Raw genomic sequence first — 22062 nt, 5'->3', positions numbered from 1 at the left:
AGGTATTTCCCACTGCCAGGAAGGTGACAACGTTTGCCTCTTCTGCTCCGAAGTGGCACAAGGCAAGAGCAATGCAAGAACAGCTTTAGGTCATCAGGTACTGTACATCACCATCCACAGCTTTCTCCTGTATTTTCTGCACATTGCAGCTCCCTTCTGCCTGTTTTACTACAAGTTTCCTGCACATTCACATGATAGAAAGTTTATCTTCTCCCTTATTTTAGCAGATTATTTTAGCTACATATACCTCTGTATCAGTACTCTCATCCCTATCTGATTTCTAGATACCATCAACCACCAACTCCCAGCGGGCTCTGTACTGCAGAGGATGAACAACTACTATGCAGTATCCCTAAAAAGATTGTTCTACATCACAAGAAATCACTGCTCACCACTTCAGCCATCCCCTCCTTCCTGCAGCTAATACTTCGTTAGGGGAAATTACACTGACAGATATTTTTGATGTGATGTATGCATCCATTTGCTCTCCACAAATAACCCTAAATCAAAATCTAGAAGCAGAGGAGCAGGCTTCCTCCGAGGAGAAAAGGTCAGCCAATATTTATAGTGGCTGAAATAAAGGCTCTTTATCTGGTTTATAGCTGTGTTATAATAAAATCAAGAGCTTGTAGAAAATAGTGCTGCTGCACCTGAACAAAGTACCTGCAGAAAATGAGTGATAGCAGTGCACAGCAGCAGAGGAGACCTTCCAGTGTGATGGATGAAGGAATGCAGGGCAAAATTCTCCAGCTGAGTGACCTCTGCTGGCTTTGCACTCAGCCCTGAGACACCAACCCACACCAGGGTCTCACTGTGGAGGTGTCTGACAAACCCACAGCAGCTCTTGCCCTCAGGAGCAGAGAGCAGAGACGTGAAGGACAGAGAGAGATAAACCTGAAAATGGGGTTTTGCGTCACAGCAAGGCACAAAGAATTTCTTCTACTCTCAACCAAGCCAGCTCAGACCACAGCTCACAAGAGATGCCTCAGGTTTGGTGAGAAATTCCACTTCTGGTCCGTAACGGGGAGCTGAACTCAAAGTAAGACTCAACAACAAAGTCCTTTTGCCTTCCTTGTCCAACAGCTATTTACAGAGTTCAACACTCCAGAGACTGAATGCTGTGCAGCACAATTAGTCAACACATGTATGTGTCTGCTTCCTGAGGGTTTGCAGTGTGAAACAGAATCCCTGCATTCCTAGCCCTGAAACATTTTTTTTTGACTATCAACTCCCTAGGTAAATCTCTAAAGGGTATGGGCATGAGTCAGATTGGGAAAAGCTGAATTTATGCTACCTTCCTTATGTGAAAGGCACACCCAGCTCTGACCATGCTTCTTTCCACAATCCCTTCACAGCAAGGAAGGAATATTAATGTTTTAAAAGGTACTTTGCCTCTCTGCCGAGACCCTGCACTGCTGCTAATCTGTACAAACTGCCAGAGTGGGTATCATTTATTATTTAGGATGAGCAGTGCAATGCCAGGCTAAATGAACAGCTAGTCCAACCCATCACAGCGTTCTTCTGGGAGACAAAAAAGTCAAGACAGGCTGTTTATGTAGCCTGGCACTGACTTACACAGATCCTGAAATGAGGAATCACTTGAGGAATGGTGAGGCACAAACTTGCTGTATTTCATGGCCTCTGCACAGCCAACATTCAGCCACCAGGTACCCAGTTTTTGGGGGATCTAGGAGGAAGAACTGCTGTTTGCTGACACCAAAAATCATCTTTCAGGTTCCTCTGGAGCTGGAAAAAGATGATAATCACTCCAGCAATAAACCACTTGCCATGACTGGAGGTCCCTCTTTGCAGCCCAACTGAAAAAGCAGAATATACTCACAGACAAAATCATCCTGCTTAGCTCCAAATGCTTTTATTGCTGATTTCAGCTAAGCTGGCTGATTTTATCCTAACACCAAGATGAGCACTCACATGCTGGAGCTGTGCTGAGGTGGAGCAGAAACCTCCAGAAGAGGATGAGAGCAAACAGCTTGGATGGGATATGGGATTCAAGTGGTGGCATTTTAAATACATTCAAAAACCTTTACAGTTTGGACACAAAACATGTTAGGAACAACTCAAGGTAGACTGTGGTCAGCTCCAAATTCCCACTGGCACCTCACAGGAGCTCCAGGAGTGCCACAACGCACCTGCTGTATTACAAATCTAAACCAGAATGTGACAATCCTAAAAGCTGCTCAAGCCTTAATAAAAATTTGCATGCTCTAATCTAAGACATTTTTCCAATTGTGAGGTTTTTCCCTCCCTGCCTTTCAGAACAGGTTCTGCTGAGCTGGTCAGTGAAGTCTCAGTTTTACACATTTCACTTTCCCATTTGTCTGCCCCCAGAGCTTCAGTGGCTGCACAGAGCTCAGTGAGGATGGCAGCCCGGTCACTCCTGAGCAAAACCTCCCTCCAGAACAAAAGGAGATTAAAGGAAAGCAGGAAGGATGGGAGGGGATTTCCTCTGCCTCTCCAAAATATCTTTGGGTCTGTTCCTCATCAAGACCTTCTGCAAGCAGAATCTGTTTGTGGGGTGTGATGTGGTTTAAGTGAACACTGTAGGAGACAAGGGGTTGCTGGCTTTTCTCTGTTTTCAGATTCATATCACTGAGTAGTCCAATTTGTGTATTTTTAGAACAGGAAATGAGGTAAATAAAATGCAGAAAGATAGAGAAAAATGATGTCATTTACCTTAACTGCCAAAGCACACAAAGTGGTGTTATAAAAATACACCAGAAACTCCAAGTCCTGAGAAGCTCTTTGTAAAGCCAACTTTAGATGTCATGATTCAAGTCCAAGGTCCAAATTCAGCAAACACATTTGTTAGATGCTTAATCTCAGCCTTCACTGGGGCACCAGTGCAATCCTGATATTTGCACCAGCCAGGTTTACAGAGCCTGGCACAGCTCAAATGTCTTCCTCTATGTCTGCACCATTATCCTGCTCTGTTTTCAGGTGTAGGTTTTTGTGTATTGTCCACAATAATTAACCACATTTTCCTGATTGCTTCCTTTTGGTGCTTTAAACACTCCTTGATCAAACTCACATATATTAAATTATTATAAATTCAATATATTAAATTAATTTTTGAGTTATCCTCTGCCTTAAACTTACATGCATTGATGTCATTCTAAGGTATTAAACTACATAAATACATTACTTAAACATGGGAAAAAATAGGGTTGCTAATTATGTCCAACAGTAAACCTCTTAAATATTGCTGCACAAGCTTTATTTTTCATTTAAATGTGGCTCTGTTCACAGATATTCCTCTCAAATCCTATAAAGGCAATTAGAATTGGTAATGACTGTAAACACCATTAGTCCTGGTAATTTGCTCTCTCCTGCAAGGTTGACACACCCGAGGTCCCACTGCCAGTTTTTGTCTCCCATGTTACAGAGAGAGACTTGTGATGGTCTTTTCTGGCCTTCACCCAACTTTAAGGACCTAAAATTAAGGACCTAAAAGGTGAAGACCAGGCTGGATGGAGCTCTGAGCATCCTGGTCTAGAAAAAGGTGGAATAGAGGGTGGAATGAGTGAATTTTTCAGCTCCCTTCCAACCAAACTTTTCTATGATTCAATGAAAATTAGCTGAGTGAGCCTGAGCTTTACCCATGCCACCACCCTGCACCTCCATTCTTTGAGCTCTCCATAACCTGTTCCATCTCCCCATTTTTTCTGTTTGTATTGCAAATGAGATCCTGTCTCCTACACACAGAATTGAGAATAGCTGAGCTCAGACACTGCAGATAAGCTCTGCAGAAGGAGACAAAGATTTTTCCAAAGTTTAGATTTCTAGGCTCCTGATTTCTCCAGTGTTCCTCAACAACAGGCAGTTCAGCAGGAGAAAAAGACAAGAAACACAGCCAGGTCCTACACATGCTCTCAGAGCCCTTTATGTTCAGCAGTAATACCCTCATTGGAGGCATGGATGCTGCTCCTGTTATCCCTAAAACTGTTCTGACAGAAATGTTGCTTATTCTGATGGCTGACAGCACAATCTGCTGGGCTTTTCTTGCATTTCTCCCACTTCATTATTGAGCAATCCTATTCCAGTTTCCATAGAATTAAAGGCAGGTTACCAAAGGGAAAGAAACACAAAGTGGCTCCTTACAGCCCTTCAGTCCAGCCACCCTGCACTCCCATCCAGCAGTTCCTGAGATTCTGCTGCTGAGCATTCCTCTGCAGCTCTGTGTACTTATTTCCAAATGGTATAAAGATTTTACACTGATATTCCTGATAAACATGTGCATTCAGAATAATTTGAAGTATTCATTAGTTTTTTAAAATATACACTTAAAAAACAATTCCCCAATTTGTTCCCTATCCAAACAGTTTAAAATCTGGCCTTCTAGTTCCAAGGGGATGTAGAGACATCACCATGTATTTAAAAAAAAAAAAAAAGCACTACTCATTTTCTCCTCAGGAGATCCAGAAGCACATTACTAACATTATACATTAGTATTAGCAGCTTCCCTTATTTTTATAAATAAGGTTCTGGGATGCAGGGCAGAAAGGATGCTTCCAAAACGCTCTTTATGCCCTCAGCACTTCACCTCTTAACTTCTCTTCCTACAGAATATTTTTAAATGTTCTCCACCACTTTATTGTCCTGTGATTTTGTTTGATCACCAGGGAAGGGCTGTCAGGTTTTTTTCCTGATGCTTCAAGAAAAGAATTGTTTTACCCTTATTTTGGCTTTCATATATCAGAGACAGAGCTTAAGGCTTCTACAGAAGGGACATTTGAACTTGTATCTCCAGGCACATTTGCCAGCCATAAAATAAAATAAAAAACCAGAAGCACAGGGACTCTGCTGGGTGTCAGACACATCTTGATGCCTACATGGAGGGTTTATGTGAGGGCTTTTGTTTTGCCTTTCCACCAGCCAGTCTAGGAAGACACATTAACATGGAAAACAGCGTAACACTAGAGGCATTTAACCAGCTAAAAATATTACCAGAGGTCAATGGACATAATTCTGACAAACAGAATCCTGCTTGTTGGATCCTGTTTATTTGATCATAAGAGCTGAAACTGCTCCAAAGGGTTTTGTTATGGTGGTGTCAAGGAGAAATAATGACATTGAGCCCATGAGATTTGCTCTGTCTCTTCAGAAATGCAACGCAGCCCAGACTGTGACCCATTGAAAATGAACTTGCTGACCTTCCATCAGCCCTCCCAGCCTCCAGAGTGCTCTTCAGGGCCACTCTGAAATGACTCCTGGTGAATGAGTGAACTACACAATTACACTCACACACAGTCTCAGCCTCTCCACATACCAAGGGACAGAGCCCACAGACGTGGCCATCATGCAGCTCAGCTGGGATTCTATGTCATGTAGCTCCATGAAGACAAAGCCATATATTAAATGTAAAAAAACAGTAAAAATGACTATGGTAAAGCTCTCTTAAACAAAAAAAAAACCAAAAAAACACAAAACACCAAAGCAGTAAAAATGAGAATGGTAAAGCTCCCATAACTCCCAAAAAACCCCAGTAAAAATGACTATGGTAAAGCTCCCATAAACAAACAAGCAAACAAAAAAAACCCATTAAAAATGACTATGGCAAAACTCCCGTAACTCCCAAAAAACCCCAGTAAAAATGACTATGGTAAAGCTCCCATAACTCCCCCAAAAAACAGTAAAAATGACTATGAAAAAGCTCCCATAACTCCCCAAGAAAAACAGTAAAAATTACTATGGTAAAGCTCCCATAACTCCCAAAAAAACCCCAGTAAAAATGACTATGGTAAAGCTCCTATAACTCCCAAAAAACCCCAGTAAAAATTACTATGGTAAAGCTCCTATAACCCCAAAAAACCATGGTAAAGCTCCCATATGCCACTTCAGCACCATATTTATCCTCTGAACCAAATCTTACCCACAAAACCCACACAACCTCAAAAACCAAAGCTTGCCAAAGAAGCTGAGCTCCTTGATGTCTGCTAACACTGCATCAGTAAGACACAGTCAAAATTTCATTTCTGCATTGCAATGATGGTAAAAACGCTCTACAGAGGCAAAAAGAATAAATTAGGAAAGTGTTTGCTATGGAAGAACATGGAACAGGTGGTCTTACCTTTGGCAGAGAGAACATCAGGGAGCAGAGAGGGCCAGCAGGTCCCTAAGGATGGTGCAGAGCATCACAGCACAGGAGCAGGAGCAGCCAGGGCTCTGCCCTTGGGTACCAGAGCAAGGCAGGGCCACAGCCAGAGCTCAGGCAGCCAATTCACAGAGGATTTGGAGCCATGGCCAAACAGGGAGCTGATTCCCTGTGGCAGAATCCAGGCACAGCTTTGTTCTTCCAGCATGACTGAGGAAAAAGCCTGACCACTCCAGGCTGGGCTTAAATGGGCTCCTGGCCCATGGGAATGGGTGGAACCCTGGGTGGGGCTGCTCTGGGAGGTTAAGGCTCATCAGAGCCCTGCCAGAGACCCTTTAAAGCAGTTCTGTATGATTTTCTACAGGGATTTTAAAGCCTGTTCCACAGCAGGAATAAAGTCTGCGCTTTCTGCACATATTCATCTCCACTTCATGATAGTGTAGGCATGCCCAGGTCCAGCAGGTTGACAGGAGAGGTCAGAACAGTGCTTGGCAGGGAGGATTTAGACAATAGAAGGTGTCTGTGTATGGAAAGGGCAGGGGAACAGGAGACTGCATCAGGCAAAACCCTTAAAGCCAGCTCTGATTCTTCACCTCTGACTTGAGGGCACTGCAAGTGCTTCTCAGAGCTGGGAGGCAGCGCAGTGAGTGAGGCCACTTGAGTCACTCAGCCTTCTTTTCTTCCCTTCCTGCAATTGAGAATAGTGCTTAAAGCCAGAGGGAAGTTTGTGTTGTTTTCTGGCTTGTGCAAGTTAGCACAGAAGAGTGGTTTTGATGGATTTTTATGTCTGCATTTACACCTGTACACCTTATACTGTGTAAACAAACAAAATCTGTGATTAGACCACAACGTGTCAGGGCATCCAGAAATTATCCACAAGTGTTTGCCTCATTAAAACTTGAGTTACCTGGGCTCCTACACCTGTAAATTGTAAATTTTGTAAATCCCACTCTACAGATTCAGGAAACTTTATCCACTACCAGTATAAAATTTGTCTGGGAAGGTACAAAGGTACAAAAGGTACACAGGATCTCACAGCAGCAAGCCTTTAATTACCACTTGGTAATCACCACAGTGATTAAATTGTCATCAGTTCTTTGCTGGTTCCTCTTTAACCTCCTTTATCTGCCCCATCGTGGAAGAAACCTGGATCAAAGGACTAAAAATGAGATAGTGACTCACTGTCCTTCATTTCAGGGCTACAGTTGTATTACATCAGCTTTAATTCTTAGGTGAACTTAAAGTGTTACAGTTTAGAAAACAATAATTTCATGTGAAAGCTTTAGAACAGTTTGGGTTGTGTTTAGTGAATGGCATCTTAGATCTACATTTCCTGCATTCTATAAAAGGTTCCCAAATCCAGTGTTCTTCACCTGTGTGCCACTTGGCTACTTCTTTCCCATTAATAATGATTCACTCTCCAGATATGGAAATTGTTGTATCTTGATCTTAACTGCAACTTGATTTGTATTCACCAGAGCAAGTGGATAATCCACAGGAGCTTGTGTTTAAAAATTGCTGCTAAAATCAGGGCAGCCAATGCAGAGGGCTGCAGAGCAAGGGTAATCTCTGGGTGGGATTCATCCATTGCCCAGTTACAGAACATCCACTCCCACAGGAACCAGCAGGCCAAGAGGGGCATAAACAAACAAACAAACACAATAAATTGGATACCCAGCCCGCCAGCAGATTAAGTCAAGAAGGAGTATTAAGTTGTTTGGGTTCTCATTTAAAAATAAATAAATCGACTCTCCCGGTCAATCTGCTTAATGTCTGATTGACATTAAGTAGATAAGCAGTGATTTAACCTTATGGGGTAGATTTCTTCCCATGATGCAGAGGTCGTGCCACACTTGGAAGATGACAAAGTGAATTTTTTAATTTCCTGTCCTACCACAGGCCAGCTCTGTCTGTGTTTGCTGGGAGATGAGGGTGCTCCTTGTTTTTATGTTCCAGATGCTCCTGGGGCGTTCTGACAGGGACCAGCAGAGTGGAAACAATGCTGTCAAATGGCACAGCAGTGCTGTAAATAATTCCATGCAGGAGAAATTCGCCTCATTTCAGGCAACATAGAAAGGTTTAATGTGGGATATATTCATCTGGTCATTCAGCATTTCCCATTCCTGGGAGCCACTCCCCACAGCTGCTTGTACAGCACACCCTCAGTGGCTCCAGGGGTGCCAGCAGAGCCCAGAATGCCAAATGATCCAATGCCCCAGGAGCCCCCAGGTTTTCTGCGCCGTGCTTTGTTGTGTTGATTTATCTCTCCATTTCTTACAGACTGATTGAGCTCAAATTGGCTCGCACAGCTGAGCTTCCCCAGCCCCTTGCCAAGCAGCTCTGCAAGAGGTGATTTTTCATTTGTGTTCAGATGTCAGGGCAGGTCCCTGCACCCCCTCCTGCCTTAACCCCTGGTCCCAGGGGTGCCCACTCTCAATTCCTGCCAGGACTGGGCATCTCCTCTACCATCCCCTTGGCCCTCCATGCAAGATTAACCCATGCAATGCCCTTTTCTCATTAGTTTTGCCCTCTAACTTCTCCCCTCTCCCCTCACTCCTGAAATAAATAAGTGCTAAACCCAAACAATCATTCCAACCTCTCCAGTTTGGCCTTAGCACTTCTTTATTTGAGAGGTTGGAATGGTTGTTATGGCCTTTGAGCATTTTTGTTTCCTGGGGCACAATTTTCTAATTTTGTGACAGAAGGTGTTTTCTTAGCGCTGTTGACAGCTCTACCCACAAAATCAAAGCACCTTAAATACGTGGTTAAGATTTTCCGTTGTTGACAGCTGATGGCCCACAATGCCAATATAAAGGGATCAGCCCAATCCAGCTCAATCCATTAATTTATTTAAATCGTCTCTGGGGCGGATGTCAGGCAGGCCAGGCACCCTCAATGCCTGATGAGGGAACTGCCAGGTGCTGCTAATAATCCAGCTGTGCTAATAATTCTATGAATTACTAGATTGAAGCAGGTTGGTATTTCCATACCTTCCAAAGTTTGAGCCAGACCAAAGCTGCTGATGCCCCTGCCTGTGCTGGGCACTGAGCTGCAGCATCTCCCTCCTCCTGCACCAGCACTGACAGCAGCCCAGTGGCAGCAGGCTGAATCTTATGGTAGAATTCCATTAAAAACATTGGAGTTAGGTTACCTTATAGTGGAGAAACATCTCTGTGTTTCTCCCCCACCTCCCTGGAAAGCATTCCTGCAGGAATCCCCAGCATGGCCTCTGCTGTGCTGCTATCTTTCCTCCACAGAGCAGTTTTCCATGGCATTGAGGAGCCCTCCTGCTCTCAGCATCCCCCAAGCTTTGCTGGCTGATGTAAACACCCTTCTCCTTCCATCCTGCCTTCCTGGCTCAGCTGCCACTTTCCATCTTATCTTAAAGCCTTTTAATTCCAGTGTTATTCCCTCAGTCTCTCCTGTAATTCATTCAGCACACAGCTGCAGAGATATGAGTCCCTGCTCTCCCCTCTCTCTTGGCTCTGCAGACAGTAAAGGTGTTTTACATCCTCACGTTTGTCACCAGGGAATGTCTCTGATTCACTGCCAGGTCACCTCTGCAGCCCCCCAAGGTCCCCCATGCTTGTAAACCAGCTCCTGGGAGGCTGTGGCTGCTAACACAGCACTGTGGAAACCCAGAGCATTGAGAATATTTCTGTGTCTGCTCTGGGGTGCCCTGACCCCCAGGGCAGCACTGACTCTGACCCTCATTCATGGATAAAGTCTCCCAGACTTCAAGATAGACTGGAATCCATAAAAGTGTGAAATAGATTATAGAGAGCAGTGCAGGTGTGTCACTTGGTGAGAAATTGAGGTTCTGGGGTTTTTAGTGTGTTGTGGATGGGAGCAAGATGGAGGGCACAGGGTGTCATCCTGGGTTTCTTCTTCATGCTTCTTCTTCCTTCCTCTCCATGGGTTTGGGTGGCATTTTGTAATTGGGCAGAAAAGTCCCCATTGCAGCTCTTTGGGATCAGTTATTGGGTTAAAAGGGGAAATAACCCAGGTGTCAGTTCTTAACTGGATAGTTTAGTCTTAGGAGACCTTGTACCAAGAGATTGTTGGCCATTTTGTGTCTTCTAATGAAAAGCTGCTGAACTCATGGTTGTAAGGCTGTTTTATTGATAAGAAATAATAAACACTTGAATCTGAACATGAACTGCTGCCTCAAGTGCCTTCAATCCAGACCCAGAGAAACCCACAGCTGGTACCCCCACGCAGCACCTCAGGGTGCATCAGGAGCCTTTGGGCTGCCCCAAAAGTGGTGATTTAGGAGCTGGTTAAAAGATCTTCTGCGCCTACACTGCAAAGGGAAGCAGCATGTTGGGGTATGCTGTTGCTTCTCATCCCAAGGAGCCCCAAAATCCTCATTTCTCATGGGGCAGGGGTTGCCCCTGCAATTCCCAGCCCTCCAAACACCACACATTTGGGTCAGTGAGGTTCTGAACCTCACACAGCCTGCACACACACCTAAACACTCCAGCCTACACACATGGAGAGGCAGAGACATTCAGTGACAGGGGACAAGGAGCTCTGGGGTGTGGAGAGCACAGGAATCACTGTGGAGCTGCTTTGCTTTAAGAGGCAGTGATGGAAAATCTGGGAGAGGGCAAAAGTTGTTGTAAAAAGAGTTCATTGAGGCCTCATAGGAACAAAAGTAATAGAAAATAGAATAATTTAGGACCAGAAGTGCCTAATTTGGGGAGGGACAGCAGTGCACACGCCTGCAGCATCAGCTGGATTCCTTTGGAATGGTTTGGGTTCCATCAGGACCACTGCAGCAGGAACCCGAGGTGTGCTCAGCCATGCTCTGCTCCTGCCATCTGTGAATCCCCTCAGAAGGGCTTGGAATTTGAATTTCAAATGTCAAATGTCTACAGTGACTGGGTCACCAGGAAATCACCAAGCAAGAAACATTTGTGAAAATAATTTTGTAATGTTTTAAAAATCACTATAACATTTGGGTAAGAACTCAACCTGTTGTCAGGCAATTTGCAGGTGGAAAGGGATGAATAAATTATTCCTAGGTAATTTTTTTTTCCCAGACTATTTCACAGCTGTTAGCTGAAATTCCAAACCACTTATTTTTGTTTAACATCCTAACAAAAGAAATATAATTCAGACTTAATGCCTCTAGGAAATGTGTCCTGTGATGAACCTCTTTTGCTGAAAAGCATGTGATGAGTGTTCAATCACAAAGTCTTTGAATGAAGAACTTTTGCTTCCCAGTAACTGCAAATATCAAGAGGAGAATTTACTCTGGATGTTGTGTTTCTAAACTTAGCAAATCAGGGATGAATTTCTTTTTCTGCACCAAAAATCCCCCTTTCTTCCTGTAAAAATTCAATTGTTTATAATGTCATGAAAGCAGCAAAGCCACAATAAAGAGCAAGAAAGAAAGCAAGGCAAGTGTGGAAATTTCCATCAGAGAGACAGGTTCCCTTGGACAGCCAAGGACATGATTTGTGGCTGGTTGAAAAAAAAAATTCTTTGAGAGGCATCACAAAAGCTCTCGACTTGCATGCTTGAGGAGCTGAAATTGCCCCTTTCTCCTCCCTCTTCTCCACACTGTACTTCATACAGTGTTTAATTTCAAAGGTCCTGCGGGGCCTGGCCTCTGGCACCGTGACTAAAATGAAATGTTCTGGCTGGGAGCTGGGGAGGGGGAGCAGGGGAACAAAGCCCATGGGGAGAGGCTCCCAGGCTGTCACAGACTGGCTGCAGACAGCTAATTAACAGTAGACTGAGTAATTAACAGCCAGGGAGCCAGACAGCGCTGCCTGGGGAGCTCTGAGGAGCTCAGAGTGGGGTCTGTGGGTGCGTGGCCAATGCTCATCCCAAATGATCCAAACTCTGCTCCTGCCAGGATGCTCATCACCAGCACAGGCCAGCGTGGTTTGTGTGGGCACCAAAGCTGGTGGAGATGGCACAAAGCTGTGCTGCCCTTCTTGTGTTTTCTCTGTTAGGTCCCTGCACAGGTTTAGGAGGCAGAAATTCCTTCACTGGTGCAAACAGGGAGTGGGTTTTGCTCGTGGCAAAGAGTAACACAGGAAAACCTGTGATTTGTCCCCAAAAGTCAGGCATGGTTTATCAGTGACCACCTGAGCCTGTTGGTGGCTGTGTCCCTTCCACACACCCAAGTGCTTCAGCAGATGGGGCTTTCTGTGTGACTTTGATAGTGCGATGCTTTGGTGAGGAATTTAAATAAATGACAGCCCTGTAAAAGAGATGATGTTTAGTTTTGATGCTCCATAATGTGAAGTTGTGTCCTTAAAGCTTTGTTCATCCCAGGGGATGGAAGCTCTGTCCCTGGGAGGGCACCCAGCAGGTTCAGCCCTCCATGGAGCTGCTCATCCTCAAATCCCAGCGTGGGGCCCAGGCCTTTCCCTGCACTCTCCAGAGCAGGACAGGACTGTGATAAAGCCACTTTGCTGCCTGATCACCTGGCATGGCTACAAGGGTGTGTGGCTGGGGCTGAACAAGCTGAGACCCTCCTGGTTCACATCCCTGTCCTTGGCTGGCTGTGCTGGACACAGAGACACACAAGGTGTGTGCTCAGCATCCTCAGGGACAGACAGACAGACTTCAAAGCCACAGCTGTACCCTGCAGAGCAGCTACAAAATAGGGACAGCCCATCAATGCAGACAGTTCAGCTAGGGAAAGGGATGCTACCTTTAAAATTCCCTTGGGACTGACTGGAAATGCAGCCTTCCTCCAGAAATCTTCATATATTCATTTATCTCTTTGCCAGGGGCAGCACAGCTCAGGGTGGGACTAAATATGGACTCTGCAAATCACACAGGGCTGCTGAGCCCTGGCAGGGCTGATAAAACAGACACTGAAATCAGAAATCCCCATTGAAGTACAAATTGCTCTTTACATGCTCCATGATCATATAATGCAGAAAAGTTCATTTTCATTAGTTTGCAAATAGCTTGTAAGAGCAGACATTTCCTCTTGCATACAGAATACTTGGAATATTTGCATATTTAGGTAATGACAATATTTTTTTTATGCTGTAGCTTTGCTTGTGGTCATAAATCCATAATCCACTTCAAGGCTTTATCGTCCCCCAAAATGTGATGTGCTTGAGTTTTTCCAAGTTATGAGCATGCATCTGCAATTCATTAAGCAACTGAGCAACACATTTTCCATTTCACAGTCACTATCTTTGTATGACCTCTTTGGTCTGATGACTCAAACATATTTCATAAATTATTAACGGAGATTACATTATTGAGAGAGGAGCTGTGTAATTACTTGAAGGAGTGCTCAGAACTGGGGTTGTGGGGATCTGCTGAAATCAGAGAGGGAAGGCTGTCAGGAAGACTTCACAGGAGGAGGAAAAAGAGCACAGGAAATTTAAACCCAGAATATTTTCAGATAACTCCCCTCACATTTTCAGGAAAAAAAAATGAGCTTTGCTTGCAGCTCATGACTCTTTCTGTGAATTTTAAATGTCAGATGCTTTAGAGACACAAACCTCCATCCCTCTCTGGCCCTCTATAGGGCTCCATCTCTCTCTGGCCCTTGGAAATACAAGTTTTGAGGCAGCTGGGACTTCTCTGTCCAATGCTGTGAAGATGCTCCCTGTGCATGGGTGCAGAGGTGGCAGATGAGTCTGAAGGACTGGCAGGTCAGTCTGAAGGACAGGTACCCCAGTTTGGGATTATCTGGTCCAGGAAGGACCTGCTGTCTCTGCCCTGGTGTCTGCATTTCAGAGTTATCTCAGTAGCTGATTTTCTTTCTATGCAGTTTTCACACACTTTGCCTTGCCCAGCAGCTTTAAATGTCTCAGAGCAAAAGGGTTTGCTGAGCCCATGCAGCCTCAGTTTTGTCTAAATCTAAGCAGCCAGCTGTAACTCTTAAAGTAATAAACATTATTGGTGTTCTGATAAACGGGAGCAGTGTGGCAGAAAAAGCTGTCCTTTCTAATCCATGGAAGGGCTCAGCTGCCATCATATCTGATTACCTTCAGTGTATTCAATCTTCATCTCCAATCATTCAGTGGCAGTTTAATCAATACATCAAAATCGTGCCCAATTCCTGCTGCTTAGGGAACAGCTCACATCAGAAGTGGTTTCTGGGTTGTGTTCTGGAATCAGGCAAATAATTAAATCAAAGAATGAGTGATAGAAACACTCCTGAAGGAACCTCATTGTTTTCTCTATGATTTATCTGCATTTCCTGGCCTCAGTTTGTACATAACACTGAACTCCAAATAATCCTTCAAATCCTCTCCACACATTAATTCTGAAGGCATCACTGCAGGCCAGTTAAGTGCTACAGATATGTCTCAGAGCAGGTAATCAGAGCAGGGAGAATGCTCTGGTCACTGCTTTATTGCTTTTGCTGATTTAAGACTGTAAAATCTTACCTGAAATTCAGGTTTTAGCTCTTAGCTTATTCAAAATCATAAATCAATGGGCTGCTTTGAAAAAGGTGTCATTAAAAACATGTCTGAGTTCCAACACTAAGTTGTAAATGGTCCTGGACTCCAGAATCCTTTTTCCTTTTGATCAAAATTATACCATGCCTTTCTCCCAGCACTCTTCAGGGATATTTTCTCAAATCCTGATTTCATCATAGTCAAAATATCAATTTTGCTGTCTTCTTAAACTTTTTTTTCTTGCTTGCCTCTTTCTTTTAAGCAAACTGAAGGTTAGAAGCCCTTTTTATTTTATGTAAGGGTCAAAACGAATGTAATCAGTTGTGGGAAATAGTTATTTGGAATAAAATAAATAATTATTTATTTATGAATCTTATTTATTTTAAAATATTTATTAACATTTTAATGAAATAAATAAATAGTTATTTGTGATGAAATAAAGGGGCTTTTTATTTCATGTATTCATTATTCTCCTTTCTTAGAGGAGAGGAGAGGAGAGGAGAGGAGAGGAGAGGAGAGGAGAGGAGAGGAGAGGAGAGGAGAGGAGAGGAGAGGAGAGGAGAGGAGAGGAGAGGAGAGGAGAGGAGAGGAGAGGAGAGGAGAGGAGAGGAGAGGAGAGGAGAGGAGAGGAGAGGAGAGGAGAGGAGAGTGTGCCCTATGCCCGTCCCAGGAGCACCTTCCAGCTCAGACCTGTGCCTCTCCCTATTGAAGTGAAGGAAGACGACCCACCTTTGTTGATCAGCATCGACTTTGTTTATTGATTCAATCAGTCACTTTCTATAACCGTGTTAATTAAGTTCATGCATATTGCAAAATCCGAGCTCATCATAGGTCAGAGATAACACACCAACCCCTCCTTTTGTTTTCAATACCAAGACTTGTGTTCTCAAAACTTACTTTTACTTTCCCAAAACAGCCAAAGATAGAATATGTACCTGTTATGAGAAAACTGCCTGAGAACCCTGGTATGAAAGGTTCTCAAGGCCTTCATGTTTGTCACTTTTGCTTTCCCATACCTTATCCAAGGATAAGATATTTGCTTGTTATTAAAAACAACCTGAGAACTCCTGCTGTTTACAGAAACAGGCTGTGAGAATTTGCTCCTCACAGCTGCCTTTTAAGCCATTTCTGAAAAAATCTCCAACATCTCCCCAGCTCCAGCCCTTCCATGGAATTCATGGAGCTGTCACAGCCTCAGTGAAACTGCCAGCTTGCAATGGCTTCAGAGAGAGATGGGCTGGGGCCAGCCTTCAGGTTACCATCAAATTACAATAATCCCATTCTTCTTTTGATCAGATTTCCTCCTGTGTTTTCAAACACAAGTACCTGAATTCTTCTGAGGTCAGGTCACTTGCTTGAAGTAATTTTTTTTCTGCACTCTGTGCATTTTTTCTTTTCATCCTCAAGGAAGGGCGCTGACTTTTTTTTTCTTTTCCCCCCAATATGTTACCTGTTTTTTTTACACATCAAGTTATGCATCCTAAGGAAGCTTAGCAATAGACCTCATGTGTGAGGCACAGGTTGGCCTCCAGCTGTGACAGCATGTGTTAGATTCTATATTATAATTGTTTTCTGCTCTGATGTATTACATAGAGAAAGATGGGGCCTATCTCAGAAGCACTGATGTGGCTGTAATGTGCTTAAATTGTTTTTTGAGGACAACAAGGCTGCTGGGGCAAGGGGGTTGGTGTATTTGGGGCTCTGCTTTTGACTCACAGCAAACCCTCAGCACCCACTGAGAGCACAGGAGGAGGAATTGATGGCAAGGAAATGCATATTTTGGGACTACAAGATTGTTTTTAACCTTGTCAAAGGAAACCACCAAAACTGAGAGGAGCACAATGAAGAGCTGCACAGCTCCCAGCCCCACAGATTATGTATGGCCACTTTGGCCATGCATTATTTATCACATCTACATTATTCTGGCTTTCTGTGTTTTGCACAAGTCTGGCTTGCAAAAGGCTGGCATAGAAGAGCACTTTTTGTTCCCTGGGCATTGCTGTGGGGAGAGAAAATGGTAACATGTGGTGGGATCCTGCATAAAACACTGATGAAAAATGAGCAAGCTTGTCACTGGAGTCCGAGCATTGCTTTTTAAATGGAAACCAATTGAGTAGTTAATTTTTAAGTAAATTGCCCTTGTTTCTCATAGTAAGCCATTTTGACAGTTGTGTTGACAGTTACCCAATTAAATGTGAATATTTTGGTGGCATTTGAGTGCAAACCAAGCCAGGTGTTTCAATGGCTGCACAGATCTAATTTCCATGAAGGAGGACAGTCCATTCCCCTCCAGGCACTGAGTGGCAGAATTCCATTATGTTTTGTAGAGGAAACCTGCACTGCAAGCAGCAGCTCATGATGTTGCCAGAGGTGGTGTGTGATGTGCACCAAGGAAAAAGGTTATCTGCTCCTGCTGTAATCTTTTTATGGCACAAAAGCAATAAAATTTGCTTTGAGCACTTTGTGAGGATTTTCAAGCCTCCTCCTTGGCCAGAGGGAGGGTGGGAGCACAGGGACATGGATCCTCTCTGCTCTAAGCTGCACCAGGGGGGAAAATCCAACCAGAGAATCCAAATAGGAGGAAAAATACACTAAATGGGGAAGGTGTGGGAGGAGGTTTTTGCTTTAATATGTGAACTTTAAATGATAATTCCCCTCACTGGAAAGCCTCAGGAAGGTGTGGGCTGAGGGGAGTTGGCATTCCTGGCTGCAGAAATGCTCCTCTGCTTTGTGTTCACACAGGTCTCCAGCACTATGGGTGCTCCAGCACAGCAGGACCTCTGCTATCTCTCACATAATGCTCAAAAAATCCTCATCTTGGGAAGCTGCCTGCCTTTGTCAGCCCCTTTCAGTGGAAACAACCTCTTTTTTTTTAAATTTCAAAACATAAGAAACAACTGGAATATTAAGTCCGTTTGCTCAAGATGCCAGGAAATATCTGTCCAACTTTTTATTCCTGCTTAAGCCAAGAGGATTTCTTGCAAATGCAGCACAAATATGTACAAGCAATAATTTTGACTCATGTGGGGCCCTCTGGCTTATCCACTTTCCTGGACTTTGGCATCCCATGTGGGAGTGAGAAAGGAAACAAAGCTGTTCCTCTTTGGGGGAAGGGAAACTGAGGCACCAAACCCTGATCTCTGCCTCTGACTTGAATCCTGCAGGGTGCAGAACCTGAACCTCGTGCACCATCAGCCTCCCACCATCTCTGCTTGGGTTTATTTAGATTTTGGGAATTATTCTTACAGAATAATGCAGAAAGTTGAAATAATGGGACAAGAGACTGTTTTTTCCTGTTGGCCAGTTGCTATAGGAGATTTCAGCTCTCCCCTGCTCTGCTGGCAGAGATCTTTTCATGTGCCCGAGGGATGCATAAAGGATTTGACTTTCCAGGCACAGTTTTGTGCTTAAAATCTCTCCTAGCACAGATTAAAGTACTTCTTTCTGATTTAGCAGAGACCCCTTGAAAGGCTGGATGGAACACATCGTGGTTTTCATCCAGCTTCAGCTGCCAGGCTCAATTAGGGGAGAATTAGGAGTTTGCCTGATGGGAATTGTGCTGACTTAAAGGCTGATTTTCCCTCTTCCACTGATGGCTGGTGGATGCTCAGCCCCCATCCCGCTCAGATATACTTGAAATACAGGAGGAGAAAATAGCATCAAGCCCAGCTGGAGAGTTCCACTTCTGTGGCTTTGCCATTTGGAGGGGAAGTGGCTCCATCCACTGGGGTTTCCTCCCTCCCTGGGTCACCTGGGAGGAGCAGAATTCACAAGAAATCCTGGTGTGAGCCAGAGTGTCTCAGCCTGCCTGGAGCCAGGGGCTGGCCTGGGGCCACACTGCTGAGTCTGCAGCTTGGGGAGAGTAAATAGACATTAATGTGGCACGTATCTATATAAAAATATCCAGAAGGATGAGTATTCTTTGCTTAAAATCTCTTTGAAAATTACTTCTGTAATGCAGAGGCATTCCCAGCTGGCCCAAAGGCCTTTACATCAATGCAGCCACACTTTGAACTACACCAGGAGCTCTTCTGCTTTCATAGCAGGGTATTGAAAACCATCCTCCAAAATGTAAGTGAAGGAGAAATAAATGATTTATTACTTAAAAAAAAAAAACTTAGCTTCTTCTTGCTCTGTGAAACCTGTCTGCTAATGTGTTTAAGCACTGTATCAGCACCCTCAGATTGTATGAGATTTTCTCAAGCAAACCATAACCCCCAATCTTGCAATACATTATAACTGAGCATTTTAATGAAAGAAATGTAGAAATTATAACATTTTAGGGTGAATAAGTAACTTAGTTGTCCACCTTGAATTCCTAGATGCTTCAGGAATAAGGCTCCTCATTCCTCTGTTTCTCCTTTGTTGGGATCATCTTGTTCTGGCAAAAGCAAAAGGAAATGTTACTGAAGAAATGATTTGGTACCTTTGATGCCAAAGTGAAGGAAGCTTTGGCTGTGGTTAAAAGTGTTGCTGCAATGTAGAAGGTGCAGATCTTACCTTATCTTGTATCACTGCTAGATGGCCTAAACCAGCCACTTTTATCCACTGGGAAATTTTGAATTAATTAATTATTACTTGCAGAATAGGATAATGGAGAGACAGAAAAATAAGGTGAGAATAAATTATAAAAACTATAGAAAATAAACTATAGAAAATAAGAATGGAGTACAGGAACACATCTTGCAGGTCACAGGTAATTTATAGCTTTAAATGGTATTTTAATTTTATGAAATTCCTGGCTGATTTATTCCTCTGGGTGAAACAGCTTTTCCCAAGCAACTCCAAGTTATCAGTAGCATGAGAGGTAATACAAATTCTTTTGGCAGGAGCATCCAGTGATGGAATAGCAAACATTGCATTACTAACCCCAATAATGCAGGGAAAACATCTTTCTATTGTGCAAGCAGACAGCAACAGAACACAGAATTTCCCCTCAGGAATAGATCGAGCTCTTACAACAAAAGCTTGTAAAAGCCTTTGTTCTGATCCCTAAGGATTTTATGATTGTCACACAATCTATGTAGATCAGCCATTCACTCTGAGAAGCAGACTTTGCATTTCTGTGATAGCTGGCTGCTGTTTGAATAGCAGGAAAAAAAAATAAAATAAATAAAAAATGAAATGAAATGAAGTGAAAATAAAATAAAATAAAATAAAATAAAATAAAATAAAATAGAGGTGCTTTGGCCATTTTGAGAAACATAAATTTTGTTTCTTTTTTTTTTTTTTGAGAGCAGAAGCAAGAAGATGTCTGAAATGCCCACCTGGATAGTGTGTCCCTGACTGACTGCAGCTAGACCTCAAGGAGGTGTAATACCCTGAGTAGTCTCTAAATATCTATATACAGCTTTTGGTAGTGGGTTTTGTGCTCCAAATCCACTCTGTCCTTAGTTGAATTTTTACATGAACCCATGTCCTGATTAGGTTTTGCTGAGATATGTATCAGCATCCCAAATACTTGTCACACATTCAATGATCCCCATCTGATTGAGATGTTTTCCCTCTCCAAAAAGAGAACAGAGGGATGTTGCTGATGCTGCGTGTGGTTGTTTTAGAGCACTGAGTGTGTGTATAATGTTCATTCCATGCAAGGAGCCTGCACATGACCATGGCCAGAACTACTGGAGCTACCATCACATTTTTCAAGTGATATTTGCCAAAGACGTTTTTATAAAACTCAAAAACCAAGACATGAGAGACACAGCACTCAGCAAGTAGTGTCCTTAGATTATAATAATTCATAAGTGATGGCTTGCTGATCATTGGGAGAGTGATCTGAGGTCATATTTGTTCAACTCAACGTGATTTCCTTCAATCATATTTATTCAACTAAACCTGATTTCCGTCACAAACAGGCTGCACCCTACAATGGTTTAATTCATTAAATTAATACTTAAATGTGTTTTACCCCAATCAGTAGCCCACATTTGGGCCAAAATAGTAGACTCTAAATGGGAAAAGAAACCATCAGGATTTATACTTGTCTACATCCAGGTTACCCCTCCTTGCCATCTTTATGAAGTGCAGGGCTGGTGTTTGCACTGCTGCTCCCTCCCCTCTCCCCTTGTCATTAGCATTCCCCTCCCTGCCAGCTCCAGAGGGGAGCTGTAATTAAAATTCAATCTGACAGAGCATGTCAAATGCAAAGGGTCCCTTTGGCACAGAGTCTTTGCACAGAGCCCCTGCTCATTCTGTGGTTGCTCAGTTCAGTGTGCTGCTTTCTAAGAACAAATGGGCAGGAGGAGGTCGGGCTCCCACAATATCCTACAGCAATTTTGTTTAGGTCATTTTCTTGACCATTAAATGCCATGCATTTATTGGTTCTTTCTTGCTTATAAAAGCAAAGCAATAATCCATGAATTATTTCTCTTCAGAGCCTGGATGTGCTCAGTGTAACAGAATATTGTCCCTGGAGCAAGGGCAGCTCTCTCAAGGCTGGCTCTTTTCAGCTGCCACTCCTTGGGGATGTGCAGGGAGGGATGAAAGAAACCAGTCCAGAGCAGAGCTTCCCAGTGTGGAACATCTCCCCCAGCTTCACCTGGATGATCTAGAAAACAAGAAATACATGGCAATGCTTCAGCAAGGGGGCCTTGAGGTGAGGTTTGTGTTTGGGAAGTGTGACAGTGCTCACAGGGGTTTTCAGGATGAGGGGAGAGACGTAGATCTGACTCCATATTTCAGAAGGCTTGATTTATTATTTTATTATATATATTACATTATAACTATACTAAAGAATAAAAGGAAAAGTTTCATCTCAGAAGGCTGGCTAAGCTAAGAATAGAAAGGAAAGAATGATAACAAAGGTCTGTGGCTCGGACAGAGAGAGAGAGCCAGCTCTGCTGTGAGTGGTCACTAATTCTAAACATCCACACGAGACCAGTCACAGATCCACCCATTGCATTCCACAGCAGCAGATAACCATTGTTTACATTTTGTCTCTGAGGCCTCTCAGCTTCTCAGAAAGGAAAAAACCCTAAGAAAGGATTTTCATAAAAAGATGTCTGCGACAGAGAAGGGCTTGCCAAAGGTGTCTGGGGGTCTGATGGATATGGGGCTTGGATGAATGAGAGGAATTGAAGACTGGCAGTGGCCCTGCACCAGCTCAGCTCCCCCTGACCACTGAAAGTCAGGAGATCACCCAGAGGACACACAGGACATCCCAGCAGGACAGGGATGAGCTGTGGAGGATGAGGAGGATGGAGCAAGGACCAACAGGGCTTTTCCCTGGCAACAAGGACAGGACTCAAGGGTCTTGTTCCATCAGGGAATTCTTTACACCAACTTTGCCAGTCAATTCCATTTGCTGATGAACCTCAGTGAATCCCACTCTTCCCAGTGAGCAGAGGGTCTGCTATTATGTATTAACGATGGAAAATATAACCTCACTTTCTTCTGAGGTGTGGGAACTCTGGTAGCTGGCATTGTTGAGCACAGAATTTGTTCCTGGGAGGATTTCTTGACACTTGGAGCTCATTGAAATCTATGAGCATGAGTCCAATGACTTAAATGTTGGTTTTAATTTATCCCTGGGCTGCTGCGGGCTCTGAGCAGGAGCTC

General features: G+C 43.7%; 1 protein-coding gene across 2 annotated transcripts in view; it reads right to left on the bottom strand.

Moving 5' to 3' along the window:
* The window catches only part of FRMD4B (FERM domain containing 4B), a 132410-nt gene extending 126105 nt beyond the window's left edge, over positions 1-6305 (bottom strand). For both annotated transcript variants that reach the window (XM_064724094.1, XM_064724090.1), the window contains exon 1: positions 6089-6305. Coding sequence is in view for 1 of the 2 variants with exons in the window: in XM_064724090.1 (XP_064580160.1) it covers positions 6089-6106 (18 nt within the window). In the remaining variant the exon portion in view is untranslated. The remainder of the gene's footprint in view (positions 1-6088) is intronic.
* Positions 6306-22062: the final 15757 nt, after the last annotated feature.

This window comes from Zonotrichia leucophrys, chromosome 12 (genome assembly GCF_028769735.1).
Source record: "Zonotrichia leucophrys gambelii isolate GWCS_2022_RI chromosome 12, RI_Zleu_2.0, whole genome shotgun sequence".
Classification (NCBI taxonomy): Eukaryota; Metazoa; Chordata; class Aves; order Passeriformes; family Passerellidae; genus Zonotrichia; species Zonotrichia leucophrys.
This window is presented reverse-complemented; position numbering and strand designations above follow the sequence as displayed.